The sequence below is a fragment of the Homalodisca vitripennis genome, chromosome 1, assembly GCF_021130785.1.
Source record: "Homalodisca vitripennis isolate AUS2020 chromosome 1, UT_GWSS_2.1, whole genome shotgun sequence".
In the NCBI taxonomy this organism is placed as follows: Eukaryota; Metazoa; Arthropoda; class Insecta; order Hemiptera; family Cicadellidae; genus Homalodisca; species Homalodisca vitripennis.
The window spans coordinates 113,557,781-113,580,588 of NC_060207.1; the positions used below are offsets into that span (position 1 = coordinate 113,557,781).

The window sequence follows — 22,808 nt, forward strand, 5'->3', positions numbered from 1 at the left end:
TTTAGGGAAATATTTTGGAAATTACCATAAAAGTTTAATATAATACGCAAAATAGATTCTAATGCCAATATATGGGGTTTTATGAAACTATACAATCCATCTGTAACTTTGAATTGCGTCAAAATTTTGAACCTATTTTTGGATGAGTGTTAGCGAAGTCCACAGAGTTATTTGACAAATGTTCTGGTACACTTCTAACTTGTATGTAACTGAAATTACAGCATTCATTTCAAATTTGATTCGTGATAGAAAAATAAGGCAACGACAAGTAACAAAAATAATAAATATAATGCGGACCAACAATCACATAATGGCACACTAAATACCAAAGAGAAACAATCATTCAGTTTATGTTAGAGACTGGTCTTGTTGCTGCGGGCGAGAGCTATAGTGGCGAGAATGAAGATCGCTGTCCAGATGGAAGTGGAGAGGAACCCCTTGTACACAACGGGGTGGGAGATGTGCCAATCCCGCATGACGATGGCTCTATACGCTTCCACCGCGGGCTGCACAGGGATCGCCCACAATACATTACGGAGGATGTAATGCATCCCCTCTACTGGCCAAACTAACCCTGGGAACACATTGGAAATATTCAAAATTCGTAACTTATAAAAGAACAACATACTATATTGGATTAATTTCAATGCAATCAACAAGTTATGTTTTTAAACAGGTATATTCCTTTTTCTATCAGCAGGAGATGAAGAAACCATTTAAGACATTATAAAGTTCTAGGTGGCCGCACTCTACTAAACATTACATGACATAACGTGTCGCAATGTTTGTTATGCCGCAATGTTTAAATTCAATATTTAGTACGAAATTGTTACATTTAGAATGCAAACTATCCTAATAAAGCAAATTAAGAAAAAATCAATTCAAACATGGTCGAGTAGTACATCATTTTGAAGGACGCAGATGACGCTGGTGAATATGCAGGTAGTTAACATCCAAAGGGATTACAGGGTTGCGGATATAACCTAAAGGACTGGATGCCTTGTTTGTTTGTCATTAGCCGCGATGTAATGATGACGCAAAACTTCCAGGAATTCTCTCCTGCCGGCTGTGATGCACGTACCATGTATTTATGAGGTTCATTAGTGTGTTGTAGTGGTTTTTATGACTGTTTCTTCGAACATAGCGCTAATTTTACAGATGGGTGACATTTTTTCGATTTGACGTACCATATTTTGGTATTTTTATATATTTATAACAGCCATGTGTTAACGTTCTGAATGCTGAATGTGATTTTAGTACATGATATTTAAAAATAAATGTACATACATTCTAACAAATAGGTAAATTATACGTGATCAGTATTGCAATTAAACCAAGTCTTGTATACTATTACATATCTATTTATAACAGCCAGGTGTTAACGTTCTGAATGCTGAATGTGATTTTAGTACATGATATTTTAAAAATAAATGTACATACATTCTAAACAAATAGGTAAATTATACGTGATCAGTATTTGCAATTAAACCAAGTCTTTGTATACTATTACATATCTATTACAACAGCCATGTGTTTAACGTTCTGAATGCATGAATGTGAATTTTAGTACATGATATTTAAAAATAAATGTACATACATTCTAACAAATAGGTAAATTATACGTGATCAGTATTGCAATTAAAACCAAGTCCCCTTGTATACTATTACATATCTATTACAACAGCCATGTAATTAACGTTCTGAATGCTGAATGATGTGATTTTAGTACATGATATTTAAAAATAAATGTACATACATTCTAACAAATAGGTAAATTATACGTGATCAGTATTGCAATAAACCAAGTCTTGTATACATACTATTACATATCTATTACAACAGCCATGTGTTTAACGTTCTGAATGCTGAATGTGATTTTAGTACATGATATTTAAAAATAAATGTACATACATTCTAACAAATAGGTAAATTATACGTGGATTCAGTATTGCAATTAAACCAAGTCTTGTATACTATTACATATCTATTATAACAGCCAGGTGTTTAACGTTCTGAATGCTGAAATGTGATTTTAGTACATGATATTTAAAAATAAATGTACATACATTCTAACAAATAGGTAAATTATACGTGATCAGTATTGCAATTAAACCAAGTCTTGTATACTATTACATATCTATTACAACAGCCATGTGTTAACGTTCTGAATGCTGAATGTGATTTTAGTACATGATATTTAAAAATAAATGTACATACATTCTAACAAATAGGTAAAATTAATTATACGTGATCAGTATTGCAATTAAACCAAGTCTTGTTCCATGGTATTTTTATATATTTTATAACAGCCATGTGTTTAAAGTTCTGAATGCTGACTGTGATTTTAGTACATGATATTTAAAAATAAATGTACATACATTCTAACAAATAGTAAAATTATACGTGATCAGTATTGCAATTAAAACCAAGTCTTGTATACTATTACATATCTATTACAAACAGCCATGTGTTTAACGTTCTGAAATGCTGAATGTGATTTTTAGTACATGATATTTAAAAATAAATGTACATACATTCTAACAAATAGGTAAATTAATACGTGATCAGTATTGCAATTAAACCAAGTCTTGTATACTATTACATATCTATTAACAACAGCCATGTGTTAACGTTCTGAATGCTGAATGTGATTTTAGTACATGATATTTAAAAATAAATGTACATACATTCTAACAAATAGGTAAATTATACGTGATCAGTATTGCAATTAAACCAAGTCTTGTATACTATTACATATCTATTATAACAGCCAGGTGTTAACGTTCTGAATGCTGAATGTGATTTTAGTACATGATATATTTAAAAATTAAATGTACATACATTCTAACAAAATAGGTAAAATTATCTACGTGCAGATCAGTATTGCAATTAAACCAAGTCTTGTATACTATTACATATATATTTATAACAGCCATGTGTTAACGTTTCTGAAATGCTGAATGTGATTTTAGTACATGATATTTAAAAATAAATGTACATACATTCTAACAAATAGGTAAATTATACGTGATCAGTATTGCAATTAAACCAAGTCTTGTTCCATGGTATTTTATATATTTATAAACAGCCATGTGTTTAAAGTTCTGAATGCTGACTGTGATTTTAGTACATGATATTTAAAAATAAATGTACATACATTCTAACAAAATAGGTAAATTATACGTGATCAGTATTATGCAATTAAACCAAGTCTTGTATACTATTACAATATCTATTATAACAGCCAGGTGTTAACGTTCTGAATGCTGAATGTGATTTTAGTACATGATATTTAAAAATAAATGTACATACATTCTAACAAATAGGTAAATTATACGTGATCAGTATTGCAATTAAACCAAGTCTTGTTCCATGGTATTTTTATATATTTATATAACAGCCATGTGTTAACGTTCTGAATGCTGAATGTGATTTTAGTACATGATATTTAAAAATAAATGTACATACATTCTAACAAATAGGTAAATTATACGTGATCAGTATTGCAATTATAACCAAGTCTTGTTCCATGGTATTTTTATATATTTATAACAGCCATGTGTTTAACGTTCTGAATGCTGAATGTGATTTTAGTACATGATATTTAAAAAATAAATGTACATACATTCTAAACAAATAGGTAAATTATACGTGATCAGTATTGCAATTAAACCAAGTCCTTGTTCCATGGTATTTTTATATATTTATAACAGCCATGTGTTAACGTTCTGAATGCTGAATGTGATTTTAGTACATGATATTTAAAAATAAATGTACATACATTCTAACAAATAGGTAAATTATACGTGATCAGTATTGCAATTAAACCAAGTCTTGTTTCCATGGTATTTTTATATATTTTATAACAGCCATGTGTTAACGTTCTGAATGCTGAATGTGATTTTAGTACATGATATTTAAAAATAAATGTACATACATTCTAACAAATAGGTAAATTATACGTGATCAGTATTGCAATTAAACCAAGTCTTGTTCCATGGTATTTTATATATATTTATAACAGCCATGTGTTTAAAGTTCTGAATGCTGAATGTGATTTTAGTACATGATATTTAAAAATAAATGTACATACATTCTAACAAATAGGTAAATTATACGTGATCAGTATTGCAATTAAACCAAGTCTTGTATACTATTACATATCTATTACAACAGATGTAAGTTTCTTTTTCAAGGTTTGGTTTAAAAAAATAAAACACAGTGATGAAAACCATTTTCTTACTACATCACTTAAAAATGTTCACTATAAAATTAAAAAATTATAATTGGAGAGATAATTATTCTATTTATATGACAAGTTAATGTTTCTATGAGAATTAATCAATTAAAAAAATACCATCAGATTTTGCGTTTGTTCCATGGCATTTTTGTCGCTTTCTCTACCGAGTCTGTTTGAATACGTGATAAAACTTAATATCATGACATGTTATTATTTACAGTTGATTCTTTATGTACAATGTTATGAATTAGGTATTTAAATCTACAAAATATGGCAAGAAATAATAAGAACATTTTACATTGTGAATAGTAACAATTATTATAAATAAATGTTAAATCATACTAAGCGAGATATACTCAGATTGAATGGACATTGGTTAACAGTGGTTATTGCTATCTTAAAGCCCTGCCGTCCGTCGCTTCTCATGATTCAACACACGCGTCTTCCAGCCACACTACGTACTCTTCGAATACCCTATATTTTGTTGTTTTCTTCAATTGGGTTTTTTTTAATTAACATTTTTATTCTTCTCTTACAAATAGTATCTAATTTTCACGTTACTTAAAATAACATCTATGGAAAATTACATTTCCTCAAAAAGGATAATTGAAATCGTACTTTTCGCCATTGGCTATTCATGAATCAAATGAAAACTGCACATAAGAATGATAGAGTACCACTATAAGAAGAAAGGACCCTATTTTATGAGTCTATCAACAGAAGTTAACTGTAACAATAGGCTGCAATAATAAATAGCCAAGATAGAAACTTACCCGCAAGCATGAATAAAGCATTGACGGTTCCTATTCCTGCGTTTGTAGCGTCTCTTTGACTAGTGAAGAACAATCCCAATACAAGTCCTAAACAGAAGAAAAACGTTGAGTTAATAATTTCCCTCATATAGTGATGATTAAAATAACATAATTAATCTTATACAACATTTAATGGCATCGTTTAGTCTTAAATCGGTTTACATGTCTAAACATTTCATTAACATAAATCAGTAAATATCCTTGAACTGGAATATTATGGATTTCTTTCATTAGTTTCAACACAGAACATTTACGAAGACGATAAAATAATCTTCGTATACATTTATGTGAAAAGTAAAGTCCTTCTGAAAATAAAACATAAACATAATAGCTTTTTGCTAACTTAGTAATTTACTGTTGATAAGAATAATAGAACAGATAAAATGAGTTCATTCCAAGTTTTTGATGTTTACAGTGATTATAGAGTAATCAATTATTTCCAGTATTATAAAGAGATATTTCAAGCGCTTTATTTACATGAATTATCAAATTGAATATTTCTAAAAGCAACAAGTATATTAAAGAGAAACATTAATTTGAGGAAAGGTAAAAGTGCAGAAGGATACTACAATACATATACAATATCAGTTATTAAACAAAATTGTTTACAGATCGATTAAGAGAGCCAGTTTGGCACACGTATAAGTTGGACTTCGGATCTGAGTTAGTGTAGCGCAGGTTCAAATCCTAGCCCTGACTGAAGCACTCCTTATCAGTTCTGCCAATCTTGAACTGTACCATCCTCCTTTTTTTAAGAAGATCCTGACACAGGCTAATCGTTTATTACAATGGGGAACATAAAGCTCAAAAGTTATATCGCCCTCTCCTTAAAACATTTCTAGTCCTGAAAGAGCTTATCATATTACTTCAGGTAATATTCAGATTTGTTAGCGTGGGAAAATCCCTTGACCAATCCGAGGTTCGAATTCTAGACTCTGGTGATATAACCTTAGGCGCTTAGCAAAGCTACCGAGATAACACTGTTTGATACTTGTGATAAGGAATGAATGTCTCACATAACGACTCAGTATCATGGATTACATGTGATCTAACTTTGCAATCCTACAAAAGGAAAGAGTACAAAAATAAATTATTTTGAAACTAAACGTTATTACTCAAGAATTAAAGTTTGTACTTACCATAAAACAGACCCATGATCTGCAGCATGATCAGGAGGATCATAACAAGGTTCATGTTCCCGCGGCAAGGATTGTCAAAGCAGTAGTACAGGATCACGAGGATGGTAAGCTCCTGGACAATGGCAATCACGATTTGGACTACAGAGTGAGCGATCACTACCTCCGTCTTCGTCATTCCTAAACAGGAAAACAAAACAAAAATAATTATTTATAACTTTTCGTAACCATAACAAATGTGAGAAGATGTTTAATCTCTTTGTCTTCTAAGATATCAAATTCACGTAGCATACAAAATAATATGATTGAGATGTTACTCCATCATTACGTAACCTCATATTAAAACTATATTTTGATCAATGTTTTTGTAAATTACCTTTATTCATTCATTCATTCTGTGGAACAGAAACAATTTGGAAATATTCATTTGTATATAACATTTAATTTAAGTTAGCATTTTTTTAATTGTAATGAAAGTTTTATAACTTATTATTTTCTTTATAAATTAAAGTCTTAATTCTTTTTTACTTGTTCTAGTTCTTACCAGCCACTAGACTTCTTTCGAGTCCAACACTTTTCTCGAACATGATAGCAGCCGTGGTATACATGATGGACAGGTAAAAGGCAAATCTAGAAATAACAAATATTTGTACTTTAGTGTTTTAAGACAAAAATTAAACAACTTATAATTCGTTTTAAAAATAATTTAACATGTATTTTGCCTTCCAATCACATGATACTTTTTTATTTAAATAGTGTCACAAAAATGGGAGAGTATAAAGTAATTACTGACGTACCAAAACTTTGAACTTTGTGATGTAATGTTAGCAAAAGATCGACTGGCACATGGGAGATCCATTTTAGAGTCCAATTGTATACGTATGTTTTACGATGTAAAACATTTTTTTAATGCTGTAACTAACAAAAAAGAATCTATGTATCTTAACAGAAGATAGAGTGGTACTTTCACATCGTAAGTGCTCCACCTCCTGAAGGGAAACTTTCACTTAGACTTTGGAGAAATTTCTAATGGAAAAAGGGTAAGTTACGTTTTTTTTTTTTTATTATTGTTTTGTGATGAGTTTAAAACACAACACAACAATATGTTTATCAAAAATATGTCAGAGAATTCTAAGAAAGTGTATACCTTTTTAAATGTTTTATAACTTAAACTGAAGGCTAAATATTTTTTCTTATATATAAACATTATCAAGAAATAATTATTTTAATCAAATATGAAACAAATAGGGGTATTATACATTTACAACTAGAAGCAACCTTGGTGAAAATTGTGCATTAAAATAAGATGATATAAAGCATAACTTGATGTGTTTACCCTTGGCCTTTAATATTGACGTCACACCATATCTGCGATACTAGATCAAAACAAATTTCAATAATGAAAGTTTTCAATGTTAGGGTTTTTTCATTTACATACGCTGAATGAAACACAATACTCATTCTCTGTAGTAATGCCAAAGCTACATAGGTTCTCGATTAAGTTAAATTTGAAAAAGTACATTTCACTATTAGCCTCGAAAGTGACGTATTGAGGGGCGATATTGCATTTACGCGCAAAGCGAAGCCAAGCGTGGAAAACACTAACGAACACTTTAAGCCTTTTAACACATGATTTGACATTTCATAGTTTAGTAATTGTTCTTTCATAAGAAAAAATAACTCTATTTCATAACTTATTTGGAGATGAAATCAGCTGTTTTACAAAAAAAATCATTAGTGTTCCTGTTGGCTAAACCGGAAATTCTGTTGTTTATACAAAGAGAGAGATTTTTACATATGCAAATAACAGTTTACATAGGGAAAGTCATGTTTTGGAGTGAGAGCTGTCTTTGCTACGAAGGAAATGACCATACAGAGTGATGAAAAACATGCATTTCTTCAAATCTAATTCCTTTCATTTCTCTCGATATCTGTAAGTTATGCGTACATTAATATCCCTTTAACGTTATGACTGTGTTTTTTTTCAGCTACCTAGGCATATTAAAGAAATATATTTAATAGACTAAATTAGGCCAAGTGAACGTTAGCAATTTCCGTCTTCAAAGAGTAGTTTCTAAGTGTAGGAAATCGTCGTTAAAGTGATAAAAACGAAAGAACAAAGTTACCAATACCATCGCTTACTTTGCAGAGTTCAATATAGTTTACTGTATAATGCGCAGCAGTAAGGCGTTTAGTAGATGAAGTTCAAAGCTTAAACTCCAGAACATAAATTTTCGTCGGTTGATCGTCAAAGTTTCCAACTTTCAACTGAATTACGTTAAAGTTTGTTTGGTTCAATCAGTCAATATTGTTTATGCTAAACAATTTAAGACATCATTACTTAGATAAATATGCTTTATAGTCACCCTTGCAACATATCTAACGGTTTTAAATATAAATATATGCCAGTTATCTTCTAAATTAGCACTAAACTTTTATTTCTCAATAAAATCTGTGATTGTTTTGATAAATTAAAACACCCTCTCTTTCTTACCATGGTGTTGGAATAATTATTTTTATATTTGTATAGTTTTGACTTGTTTGGCATTCAAGAGACTTTATATAATTGGGATTGTCACTAAATGTTCACAAATACAAAGAAACTGTGGCCTAAATGATCATAGGCCTCCACGAATTGGGCGGTCTGTGCTTCGTTGCAGTTTCCGCTCCACATTTCAAAACTCAAGACCCAATTTAGGGGTAATCTTATGTAGATACTTAGAAATTTGATCTACACTTCTCAGCAGGTTCTAAGAGATTTTATTATTTTGAACTAGAGTTCCCCACTTGTTTGAAAACAGAAACATTCAAATCTTAAGGCATTTTAGCTCCTGTATTAAAAGCCGATTAATTTATAATATCTGAAGCAATATTTTACAAAGGTAAGACATTGAAAGATAGGTTTTGAAAGTTACCGTGAGAAAAACGTGTTAGTCCAACTTACCCATGGAAAGAAATGCTAACATTTTTATAGCCATTGTATATACGATAATATTTTTAAAACTTAGTTCTACATTAATATCCATATGACTTTTAGGCACAGTCACCTTTTTACGCTTCCTGAAATAGATAGACAGTACGTAAAGGTTAAATGACGCGGTTTGGCATCCACATTGCACTCAGACCTGTGTGATATAATTTTTGTGTACGGTTTCCATGTGAGAGTTCCAGACAATACAGCCTTTATGAAAATATATTCCTATTCAATAAAAAAGGAGTTTACAGAACCAAGCACTGATTAAAAATCTATGTATGGTACAGAAATATGTATACGCATTGTTATGTGGTGTCAATTACGTTACATAAGCTTAAAAAGGAGAAGCTGCAAGTACAAAATTTAGGAACTTAGATCTGTGAGATTTATAACTTACGTGCAAACAACTCCTGGAATGAAGAACTGAAGGTAAGTTGGGTTATTTGAGCCGAAAATTGCAGGTTTGAACTGAAAACCAAAACAAAATGCATACTGTTAGACATATATAATTTTAGATTATTGATGAATGAATTCATTAAAGATAGTAATTTTACAAGCAGAATACCGTAACAGGATATACACAAAGATTAAAAATACAAAGCATTTGCTCCGCAGTTGATTTAATATATAACAAATTAATATTCTTCATGTACTTGTATTGGTAATTTATAAAAAGCATTTGTATTCAGACACCTATTAGTACCTACGAGTAATAAGACCTAACAATAGACCACTGCAGCTTCTTGTTTCACCTCATTTGGTATTTAAAATTCCTTAAATAAATTGTGATGAATCATTTTATCTTACAGTGTCGTAAACATTTACAAAACTTCTATTGAAGATCAAGATAATAATTAATTATATTGCTAGACCCTATATTAGTATAAATTGCTTCGTGATCATATGTTTTAGTTACTAGCCACTTCCAAATCGGTCATACCCGTTATTTGTAGTATAATTCCACTGTTATACCCATATATGTTAAAAAAGTTAATTCAAAGATTGTTTAAAGTTACTGTAGCTCATAAATACTTATATAATATGATAGTATTTGTGGACCTACACGTTCCACATACTTTGAAACATAACTTTTCTTGTTCTGAACAAGATTTTGTCTTGATTGATAAAATAACCAATTTTAATACACATTTAGATTTTTTCAGTCAAAAAGAAATGTTTTTTTTTATTCAGAAACTGGTAAAACAGTAAAATTTGTTTACGTTAGTAAAAGAACTCTAGCACAAGAAGCTTCATACTTTTGTAGTTTTACTTATTCAATATCACTACAGCATAAACGAATTTATATGTAAATAAATGTAAGACACTTGTACTATTAACCATGGAAATGAGAAACATACATTGCCTTTACTTATAAACTTTTATCTTATAAAAACGAGAAGTATAGATTTGTTATGAAATTTAAGACTTACTTGAACAGGTATGTCCAGTAAGTGTGGGTTTATATCGCAGTCTTTCAGGAATCCTTGTATCATCATCCGAACGTCTAGAAGTAGTTCTCGCCGCAGAAACGTGCTTACCCACATATCTATAATCATACAAACGTTTGTAAATAACGGCAGGAGTCTTCTATTTATGATTTACAAAAAATGAGCACGTTTTTATTGTAATCTCTAGAAATTCAAATTATTATTTAACCATCTCATTGTATATTATTCCTTTAGGGATATGATTTAAAATTCTTTTTATTCCAATCTTCAATTACTACAAATTCTAAAGGCAACTTGTAATCTTAACCGTAATGTATCAAGTTTTATTGCTTTACCTGTAATCGTTCGGGAATTATGAAGCCCGTGCGGGACTTTTTTACACCCTGTGTATAAGCACAAGAAATGTTGTCTTTAAATATTTTTATTTTTTAAATTAACTATAACTTTTTAAGTCAGGTTCTTGAGTAAATGTTCATGTAAGAAGTGTTAACATAGTATTGTGGCAACAATAGAGATTGAAAATTAAATACATAAGAAGTCAATTCTACTAACTCGACATGTCCATGTAGGCGTTGATGAAGCTAGATTCCACAACACTCTCAGGTGTGGAGAAAATGTCATGCTGTATCCGGTCTAGGGCAGAATCCGTGTAGTTCGCATTGAACTCCAAGACTCCCCATACTTCGTTCTTCCGCGTCGCTTCCTTCCCTTCTTCTAGGCTGTCGTAAATTTTCTGCAAAAACCGAGATTAAATTGTAATACTTAAGATCTTACCAGTAAAACAATATTTAAGAGTTGGATAGGAAAGAACGAATACGATATTTAATAATAATATAAATAATATTAAATCAATCCTACAGTTTTTTGTCAACGTTAATTACTATTACTCTTTATTATAACATATCTGTTTACTTGTAAGTCAATTTTTTAAACCAGCCTTTTCGGTCTAAACATTCTGGTGATTTTCAAACATGGGTTATGAAATACTGGCGTTTAAAAAATGCCGTACAGAAAAGCTATTGGTTTTTGAAAGTTATAAGGTATTAAGAAAACTATGATCAAAACCTACAAGTGGATGTAACACCTATATCAATTAAATTTTAGAATAGGTAGAGTGAAAATTCGTTTATAATGTTCCTGAGGTCTGTCACTAGAGTCAGCATCAGAAGTGGGAGCAGTGATTATGAAGTTAATACACATAACTCACCGTCTCTATTGAGGAATTAACGAGATAGTCCATGAATCTACATGTGAAGGGACGATCGTAGCTGCCGCAGCCCTCGTACTCCTGGCCCGTGCAGGAGGCTAGGCCGTCGGCCAGCTCCAGAGACACGATACCGATGGTGCGGTGTGCCCCAGGGTTGTGCGATAACACAAACTCACACATGAGGGCGATGGATGCCGGCAGCAACAAGAAAAACATTGTAGCGCTATGACATACAATGTTATTGAATATCATAAATGTGTTATAGAGAATATAAAATAATTCTGAGTGTTTACCTAATTGCCTAAGTAATATCTTTTTTTTTGTTAAAGTTATTCCATTGTTTATAAACCATAGGTATACTGCAATAAATATACCACCTTACTTATAAGCTAAATAATGCTGAGAGGACAAGGCTGGGTTAATATAAAAGTATAGACACGTACTCGTTGAAAAGTCTATTACGCCTTAAATATTTATAAGTGTATATTTGACTATACTCGGACAAAACAAAGCTTATAACTGATAGTTATCTTTGTGTTAATATACCATGAAGATTAACGACCTGCAGATAACACTGCACGAAATACCGATACCATACTGCAACAGTGGTAAGTGTTTGGACTAACAATTCTAATTGGACTGGAGAAAGACAAATGATCCCCCTTGGTTTCTACGTGCCATGGACAGTAAAGACCAGCAGATACGTAGTAACGGTGAACGGAATACTGACACAGCACTGCAACAGAGATAATTACCGCCAACTTCACAAAAACTATCTGTAACAACGCCGCTAAAGAAACATGTACATTTTTCACCATTATAATAGCGATAATTATTCTGTTACTAATGATAATACGTTTCTGAAATCACATAACTACGGGAATAATAAAATCATGACTGCATGTCAGAGAGGCAAACATTACTTATTCGGAGTTGTTAAATGTGGGGTCGCCTCATACTACTGGTAAATATGAATTTCAATCTCAGTGTCAGAGAATTAGATAACGATTGGAATATTTGTTTGTATGGTATAACTATTTTTATAAGTGATCAGCCACGTTATTTTCATTATTAAAATTTTGTAATATTGGCACCAGAAATGGATTTAATGAATTGTCCATACTACAAATATCAACCCTATATATTACCCAACTATGTTACAAAATTTTATTGTCGAGTTTCCGCCTAATCCAGACTGCTGGAGTATGGTTCTGATTTAATTAAAACTTAGAAACTAAAAATAAGCCTCCGTGATAATAACAATTCGTAAGAGACATACATTTGATTTGACATTAGAAATCATAGATCATAGTCATATTGTTTAAAAGCATGGAAACATTAGTAAATAAACTTAAAGGGATATTTGCACAGAATATTATCTTTCTGTCTCTTGATCCGGTAAGCTGACCACTGCTTACGCATCTCTATCCTAATGTGGAAACTATAGATTGAAAGTGACCTTAGAAGTCTCAAAATGTAATAAACGTAATAAATACACTTTTTTATAAAAGCTTTGTTTTAATGGTTTTCCAAGAATGTCATATTCCTGGAAGCTGCTAATGCGAGAGATTTGAGCTGGGCATACTCTCGCAAAACCTCCCACATGATCATAATAGAAAACAACATACAGTTTTAGCCTGGGAGCGTCTTGATAAAAAAAATTGGTTGAAGTAATTGAACACAACAACAAAGTTTGTTACAATAGTCTCGGATATTAATATATGGTCATACAAGTAGTAATATTATATATAGTAGATTTATCAATTCTCAAAGAATTGTCTCTTCTACTACTTGTAAAATTACCAATATCACTTTGTTAAACAATTACATTAAATAAGTTGTACTGATAACTTGTATTGGAGAAATCAAAAAACACGTAATTTAAGAACTCCAATTTTCAACTCCTATCCAAGAAAATTGAAGAATATATAGTAATTATTCAGTGCACATACTATCACAACTAACTAATCAACAAATAATTAACAAACTATAATTTTATTAATCGAGTAAAACATATGTAACAAATGGCACTCAACATATAGGAGTAATTATATACATTTCACTGTACTACGACTATACTACGACTTTAGAATTAGTCACTAACATAACAGGTTAAAATGAACCCCCTTGTATGGAATAGCTTTTGAATATTTCATTTCATTTCATTTATTTATTTCCACGGCAATCGCCACTTTTACAATACCATTACATAGTAAAATAACATAACAATATAGAATAAGAGTGCAACAAACGAATACAACAACTGATACAATTGGATAACAATAACTTGATAACGACTAAATCAATAGATAACAATAATTCAATAACAACAACAGGTAACCATATAATAGACCTTTGGAAACCTGACTTTAAAGGACGACTTACAATACGTTCCGTATCAACCATCTTGTGTTTTTGGTAAGTTGAGCCATGAATCTGTTGGTCTTCCAATAAGGGCAGGTATCTACAAGAGGTGGTAGACTTTTCTTTTGAGTGGTAGGATAACTCAGTTCCTAAAACAATTGACTTTTTAATATCCATAATAAAACATGACACAAAAACAAGTTCAATTAAATAATCATGAAATGAATAAATAATATTTGACGTAAGCAACCGTTTCAACGTCAAAGAATAGTTAAACATTCAAATGTATACAATTATATTTTTCAAGAATACATGCATTTATAACTAAGTAGAGCAATAGCAAAGTGTTTCAGTCTAATTAGAGACATGACATATCATTTTAATTGAGCTTCTATTAAAAGTTAACAGATTCATTAGCACTTTGGCAGAACTAACTAGATAGAAGCGCTAAATCATTCTTATCACATCGTAATTTTAACACTACTGACATGTTTAAATTTCATTTTACAAATGTCACCTTTTATTACAATTATTGAAAAGGCTGATTTTTATTCAACTATACAAATGTATTTAAATCAGTGTTTGTTTTATTTAAAACATTAATATACTTTTTATCTTTCTTATTCGATTATGTGGGTCTGATGATTTGTTTTCTTTCAGCACGAAAGGCCTCACTGAAATAAAAAGTATATTATTGGAGTTTTGTTTTAAATTTATAAATAATTCCAATAGGAAAAGAGCTTGTAGAATTTATTCAACTATGTTCAAACTTACAGTGCCAAATTCGGCTTTGGCTTTTCATTCCAGATTATTACAGTAACTCATTATTACTGCATGTAAAAGAGAAATGATTATCTGCCATTTGAGTAATCATCATACATTATACATCTACATCAATCATTATACATCTAGTATCCAGCCATCTTTACAACACTAACACGTTTACAATTCTGAAATAAATCCATTATATGTAGTATCTCAGATATTGTTACAGACATATTTATTTTAATGATAGTTATAAATAAAAGAGTACATATACTTATAGATTATATATATATATATTTGTTTTTTCATTTTTATGTAATTTTCTGTAATATCAGGATTATGAATGCATACTGAATTAATGACTTAACTAAACCATGGAGTATATTTCATATTTTAAGCCACTTAAAAAAATACATTTACTAATGCCTGATGAGGTATGTAACGAATAGAATTGGTCATATGTATAATGTAAGATATTGTACTTTCAACATAATAGGAGATTGATTGGTAGGTCTAATTCATAAAAAATTGGATAACTTAATTATTTACAGAGGAATCAAAGATATATATTCATGTGAAATTTTAGTACAATCGGTTTAATATTTTATTCGTGAACGCTAAACAAACAAACAAAGGCACAGAGTTAGTACGGTGTTATTAACGTAAAAAAAAAAGGCCTAACCTTGACATCCAAAGTAAAAGTTTTATTCCAACTCCAAATTGTTCTCACATAACCCTCTTATTGTTTATGGTTAAAAAGTTTCAACACCATTTTGAGCGTCGGGTTTGGGGGGGAGGAGGGGAGAAAAAGTAGGAAATTTAGTAGTTTTTTTAGTTTTTTGGAAATTGGTTGTTTAAAACTAAGCTGTTTAGGGCCACAAAATAGTGTTATATACAAAAATATTCTACATGAAATTGTAAACAAAAAATGTCCTATGCATATTCCCTGTAAAAATTTTACGGTTCTCATGAGTTTGCAGACGGTGTTAAAAATAAAAATGATATTTAATTTTTTAAGGTTTTTTTTCCAAATAAAGCTACAGTAGAGTCCCGTTAATCCGACCTAATTGGGACCGAGCCCTATTCGGATTATGTGATTGTTTCGGATTAGCCAGAATTACAGAAAAATACGGTTTAAAACTTGAGAATGGGTTCTATTTTGTTATAGAATTATCAATATTGTTTATTAAAACATTATTCTGACTGTTGCATTGTATTTCTTGACAAATAAACGTGTGTTGCGAAATAATACTAAGCACCATTTACCGTATTTAGTGTGACAGTTCTATGTTAAGCAATGTGAGCGTACTGGATATTGTACGGGTGAGTCCACGCGTTCAATAGTTGTACGAAACTGATGAGTCATCCCAATAGACTCTCTTTAATGCGTCGACAGAAGACATATAACTCAATGTATGTCTTTTGACAATTAATATTGTACTCAATAATAATATCAGTACTGTACGTCCAAATTTTTGTTTTGATTTCACTTCTTAATACAGTAATTTAACTCATACTTAACCTATTAAGTTTCAATTTGGTACTGTAATTTAACTTCATTATTTATGTACTGTTACTGTACAGTCAATTTGTCTTAATAAAATACTGTATGTCTATTTAATTAAAGTTTTTCTTTGTTTATTGTACGAAATGATGCACCCATTTTCAATTTTTTTATGTAATTAGATTCTTATAACTGTTCATTATCGTTATAAATAATTCCTCCTTGAACCCGTTCGGATTAACCGACGTTCGGATTACACGTGTTCGGATTAGCGACGGACTCCACTGTATATAAAGAAATAAGTAAATGATTTCTTAATTAAAGAGTAATAATATACTATAGTATTCAATGTCAAAAAGAGGCTAAGAGGCACCATAGCAGGTTTGAAAAAGTAAAAATAATTGTTAGGAGAAACGTGGTAGTACAAAGCATGGCGTGGCCGCCATCATAGTGGACCTTGGACCGCGGGCCGCAACCATGGCGGTTCATGTCTTCTGCACCTGTTGTCTGCCACCCTCCTATTCCACCTCACCCCTCCCTCACACACTGTCACAGATCGATCGATATTCTTCTTCAGTCGTCTTAGGAGACGAAGTTGAGTATGTTTTGTGCGTAGGTACTTCTTATAGTGTAGTAATTTTGCTGTAAATATTTTTATGGTTGGTGTTTATAGTAACGTATGCGAAAATATTGTGAAAATCACATTGAGATAGTGTGTTAGTTATGGCGTGAAGTGTGTGTTATAAAACCTTGTAAGGACAAGGGTGGTGAACTAATTTTTTTTTTAAAACTCTGACTAGAAAGAAAGGCGGTGGACCAAAATAATTCAGTGCAGTGAAATACGTAAAGAAGAGAGGCGTCAAAGCCAAGTTCCTGCAGAATGATTCGCTTCAAGTACATAGTAAGTGTCGATCAAACCTATATATTACGTCCAAAACCACCTGAAATGGAAAAAGAAACCTCCAGCAAAGATAACCTCACGTTAATCATGTTGATTTTAAAGCCTTATATTTTCTTTGTGGTCGCAAGTGTTGTAGATGTATCTAAATGCAGGAATCCTGCTCAAGAAAAGTAGGAGTTTAGTGCAGAAACTTGAACTGATTGAAAGCATCAGAACTGAAGCAAATAACAGCAGGCATGACAAGTGGGGAGTAGATGAGGTAAGTGTGAGGCTCTCTCAGGTCATAGATCTATCGTAAGTTTTTGATGGGAAGGGTACCACTGGCATTGTATATCAACATTTCAAAAGCCAGGATCGTCACGTCGGCCCGAAAAAGGAGTAGCAACCAGTAAAGGTGGGTTTTAGTCTTGATTGCCAAAAGAGAAGATGACTTTTGAAAAGCTATGTGATTATTGGGAGGAAAACAATGAATTGTCAATACGACTTTGAAGAACTACAAAATATATTCCTTCGTCCGAGCCCTGAAGTTGAGCCATATACTGTCACACATTTCAAAAGAAAAACTTATCCAGCGTTATGGTAATAGTTTGCAGTTTTACCAACAAAAAGAATCATCAAACATCGATGACCCCCAGTTGAAAGTGTCCTATATAATTGACGGAGGCCACCTCCTAACATCGTGTTGTCCTGGCAACAGCCTGCTACATTTAAACAGATTTGCGAGCATATAGAGTGATTAGGGTATGTACTCATTATGGAAATAGCGACTGTTGTTTTTGATGGTTACGAACAAGGGATCAAGAACACCTACGAAGATCACGTTTCCAACATTGTGGTCAAAGTAGAAAACTCAATCCATGTCAACATAAAATCATAAAAATGAATTTTTTAGCTAGTGCTAAAAACAAGATGGGTCTAATAAACCCTCCTTTCATCGCACTTAGCAACAATGTGGTTGCACAGTTTCTTCAAGCATCGGGGTGATGCTGAACCTACCTTATGTAGAGTCTTCAACAGCTAATTGATGAAGCGAAGAAAGATGTTCAAACGTGTGTTATTGGTGATGGACTACGGACTTGTTAGTACTGTTGACTGTCCACGCACCTTCAGGGAATAAACTGAAAATGGTCGTACCTACAAAAGGAAATCACCAGGAAAAAGTGTACAATTATTTCTGACATTCAGCAAGGCATTGGGGATATGAAAGATGTACTTCTGGTTACATACGCCCTTCACAGGATGTGACACTGTGTACTGCTGTCTATAAGAGAGGGAAAAATTGCACCTAATAGGAAAGTTCAAGCCAACAACGTTCTTCGTGAAAAACTTCTGGTCTTCAACAACCCTCAAAGCCGACCCAGTGCAGTGGCTGATGCAGAAAATTACTTTCCTACTTGCAATGTTTGGAGCCAAGAACAACTGAAGATCTAGATTGTCTCCGCTACCAGTCCTACTTGAAAGGCGATTGCAAGCAAAGCAGCCTATACATGCATTACTGAAGTTGGATGCACTACCCCCCCACTTCAGGAGCGTCCAGAACTGCATTCATTTAGGACCTACCACCAGGTACAACAGTGGGCTAATGAAAATGAAGTAAGGATCCACTCGAGTGGGGTTGGAAGAAGATTGGCGACCACCTGACACCAATTACAACAGCACGTCCTGCAAGCCCCCCAGGAAATACTGCTTTTTTTCCCTTATTAATGTGGTACTTGCAAAGATGAATGCGTTCGTAATTGTGAATGCAGAAGGAGTGGTCCCTAAACTGTACTAGCATATGCAGCAATTTTGCTCAGGGCCAAGCATGTGATACACATGGACAATAATAACATCTTAGACGACGAGGCTAGAGGAGGAGGATAATGTGCTGGAGGATGAGTGATAAGTTTATAAAGACATTGAACATTTCCAAATTTGAAAGATATTTATGCTTAAAGAAGATGAATTTATGTTGCAATGTTCGTAGAAAGTTCAGGGTGGTTTTCTCCGTACCACAGGTTTATATTGGCCTAGGCCTGTGGAAGCCTTCTTTTCCCTTAAAAAAGAGTTGCCCCTTGATAAGGTGGTGAGGTTGTCGTTCCTTCAAGGGCTTATCACTAACATACCACCGGCCACTGTGAAATAGCAAACATTCTTTTACGAAGCTTATTTTTTTTAAAAAATTATCAAAATTACGAAAAAGTTAACATTTACACACCGTCCGTAACTCTTGAACCGTACAATTTAGAGTGTACATTATGAAAAGGACCACATATCTTATTAAAAATTTAAGGTAGAACATTTTTGTATATAACATGTTTAGGAATAAACCGCTTAGTTTTTTTAATATATTTTACGAAAAACTAAAAAAATTTACCACAAACCCGACGCTCAAAATGGTGTAACTTTTTACCATAGAATAAGGGGGGGACTATGTAGAGCCAATTTGGTGTTGGAGGAAAATCGTTTTACTTTGGATGTTGAGGTTTAGGTCTAATTACAAACACCGTACTAAGTAAATATGCTCTATAATAAAACAATCGGCTAGAAATTGGAAATGAAAGGATTATATAGAATATTACACTTACTTACACGCTGTTATATGATCGTGTACTATAACTAGCCAAATAATGTGAGATTTTGCTCTGAAAATTTCCACTTCCCTTCTTTTTGAATTACTATAATATTACGTAATCTATTAAAATGCGAAATTGACCGTTGAATCAGGAGGGGATTAGAAGTCCATACACATTTATTTAGTCATCCAAGATATGAAACAAGGAAGTAGTAGAAGAATGCCATGAGAAATCAATTCTTTTAATCCATTTAAGCCTCAAGAAGAAGACATGTTTTTCTGTGTACTACTACAGACGGCCTTATCTATGCAATGAAATTGAGACTCAGACCAAGTTTCCTTGAAGGGTTTATCCTATAATCCTACATGATAGCATTAGCTGTGTTCGTTAAAAGCAAAAGAAATGGAGACAACTACATGTCCAAATTGTTATTAGCTCTTCTAATTTTTTAATAGTAATAATGACCAAACACAACACTTATAAGGTGTACCCAATATTTTAACAATAGAAGGGTATCTCATTGGGTATACGAAGGACGTGATAGAATAAAAACCGTTACACTGGGATGAAAATCCTTATTTACACGTTGGGAATCTTGATATAGGAAGGGAAGTTCTGAATGGGTAATAGATTAAGGCGTTAACCTCGCTAGGGCAATAACCAGAAGTCCAGACAATTAAAACTATTCATACACTTTTACATATAACAATAAAATTACAATTACGTAACCAAAGAAATGTCGAAACTTGTTGCAGACATAAATTTAGACCACGTTACCTAGCTAAAACGTCATAGAATAATAATACTGAATGACCCAGAGGTCTGTATATTTTAAAAAAATAAGTCGACAGATTGAAAGAACTTTCCTCAGCCAATGGACGCTAGTAGGTCCCAGAATTTTAAGAAGCTTAATAGGAAGTTATTAAAGGGAATACAAAAGACACTAAGCCAAACGGTATTGGCCACAAGGCGTATCTTTTACAAGAAAAATAGTTTATCAAATTGAGGTTAACAAAATTAAAATGTGTCCAGTCTAGTGATGGGTTACAAAACTATACAGTGGTTAACTATAACAGAACGTGACTCTATGTAACTAGATATATAGGACGATTTTCTTTAAGTACGTGTGAACTTGATATGTGATACGATATTGCTTCTTATACTTGAGGTATAGCTTACCACTGACTGAGCATCGTCAAACCTTGAGGTTTCCTGCCTTTGGCTGAGAGCCAGGAAAGCTTCTTCCAGCGAGTCACAGCCCTGCGAGACCATCAGAGAAGTCGGCGACTGTTCTGCCAGTAACACTCCGTCTCGCATCAGTCCAATCTAGGATACAATCACAATGTGATGAGCAGGGCGAAGTACAAGAGTTTCAAGTACTTAACGTCAGCTGCTGCTGTGTGAACTCTAGGAAACTATCCTCTAGCGAGTCACAGCCCTGCGAGACCATCAGAGAAGTCGGCGACTGTTCTGCCAGTAACACTCCGTCTCGAATCAGTCCAATCTAGGATACAATCACAATGTGATGAGCAGGGCGAAGTACAAGAGTTTCAAGTACTTAACGTCAGCTGCTGCTGTGTGAACTCTAGGAAAATATCCTCCAGCGAGTCTGCCGTGTAACTTAAAGCATTAATTATTATAAAACATACCCCAACAGTGACCTATTATTTGAAAGGTATTTTCAAATATGCCCTGAAGGAATTACATTTGGAATGTTTTGTCGTAACTTGTAATAATATAATTGCTACATTTATTAAATAATCACATTGAGTGATGAAGGCCCAATTATTTAAAAATATATATGAAATTAAACATGTTGATTTTAAAAGCTTCAATTTTGTATGTAATGTAGACTACATTATCGTTTTACTGAACTTGAATACTGAAAATATCTAAAAAGCATAGAAGATACCAGTATTACAGTACAATATTGTAAAATAATGCTTAGCGTTTAGTATATTCAAAATGTAGATCTGCAGATAACATTGCAATTTGTATGTAGAGAAAAACAAAAATTTTGTATCAAACAATAAACATTAATATCCTGTATGTAACCTAAAATAAACATAAAAAATTTGGTTTTGTTGCTTTTGTAAACCTACCTACATATCGTCACTCGCAGGGTTGTATACAAACCGTTACTTGTAATTTTTAAGATATATAAAAAATTAACCATTTTAGGTATTTAGGAATCACGATTTATTCCAAAATTAAGCTAGAGAAATAATATACATGAGCTAAATCGAAAAAAATTAGATCCAAAGTAAGAACTTTATACTTTTTAAGAAAAATTTTGACTCGTTTTTATTAAGAAAACTGTATTTTTCCCTATCCTAATCAAGAGTCTTGTACGGGTAAAACTGTTGCAGGGAAGGAGGGATGCTTAAAAAGAAAATATCCTCCAGCGAGTCTGCCGTGTAACTTAAAGCATTAATTATTATAAAACATATCCCAACAGTGACCTATTATTTGAAAGGTATTTTCAAATATGCCCTGAAGGAATTACATTTGGAATGTTTTGTCGTAACTTGTAATAATATAATTGCTACATTTATTAAATAATCACATTGAGTGATGAAGGCCCAATTATTTAAAAATATATATGAAATTAAACATGTTGATTTTAAAAGCTTCAATGTTGTATGTAATGTAGACTACATTATCGTTTTACTGAACTTGAATACTGAAAATGTCTAAAAAGCATAGAAGATACCAGTATTACAGTACAATATTGTAAAATAATGCTTAGCGTTTAGTATATTCAAAATGTAGATCTGCAGATGACATTGCAATTCGTATGTAGAGAAAAAACAAAAATTTTGTATCAAACAATAAACACTAATATCCTGTATGTAACCTAAAATAAACATAAAAAATTTGGTTTTGTTGCTTTTGTAAACCT

General features: G+C 32.2%; 1 protein-coding gene across 1 annotated transcript in view; it reads right to left on the reverse strand.

Moving 5' to 3' along the window:
- Positions 1-269: 269 nt before the first annotated feature.
- The window catches only part of LOC124369612 (ABC transporter G family member 23-like), a 66,952-nt gene continuing 44,413 nt past the window's right edge, over positions 270-22,808 (reverse strand). Inside the window, exons 7-16 of the mRNA XM_046827664.1 lie at positions 21,086-21,232; positions 14,203-14,330; positions 11,818-12,040; positions 11,163-11,343; positions 10,593-10,708; positions 9,560-9,630; positions 6,733-6,818; positions 6,192-6,368; positions 5,014-5,100; positions 270-574 (exon numbers count right to left, since the gene is read on the reverse strand). Of these exons, the coding sequence (XP_046683620.1) occupies positions 354-574; positions 5,014-5,100; positions 6,192-6,368; positions 6,733-6,818; positions 9,560-9,630; positions 10,593-10,708; positions 11,163-11,343; positions 11,818-12,040; positions 14,203-14,330; positions 21,086-21,232 (1,437 nt within the window). The 3' untranslated portion in view covers positions 270-353. The remainder of the gene's footprint in view (positions 575-5,013; positions 5,101-6,191; positions 6,369-6,732; positions 6,819-9,559; positions 9,631-10,592; positions 10,709-11,162; positions 11,344-11,817; positions 12,041-14,202; positions 14,331-21,085; positions 21,233-22,808) is intronic.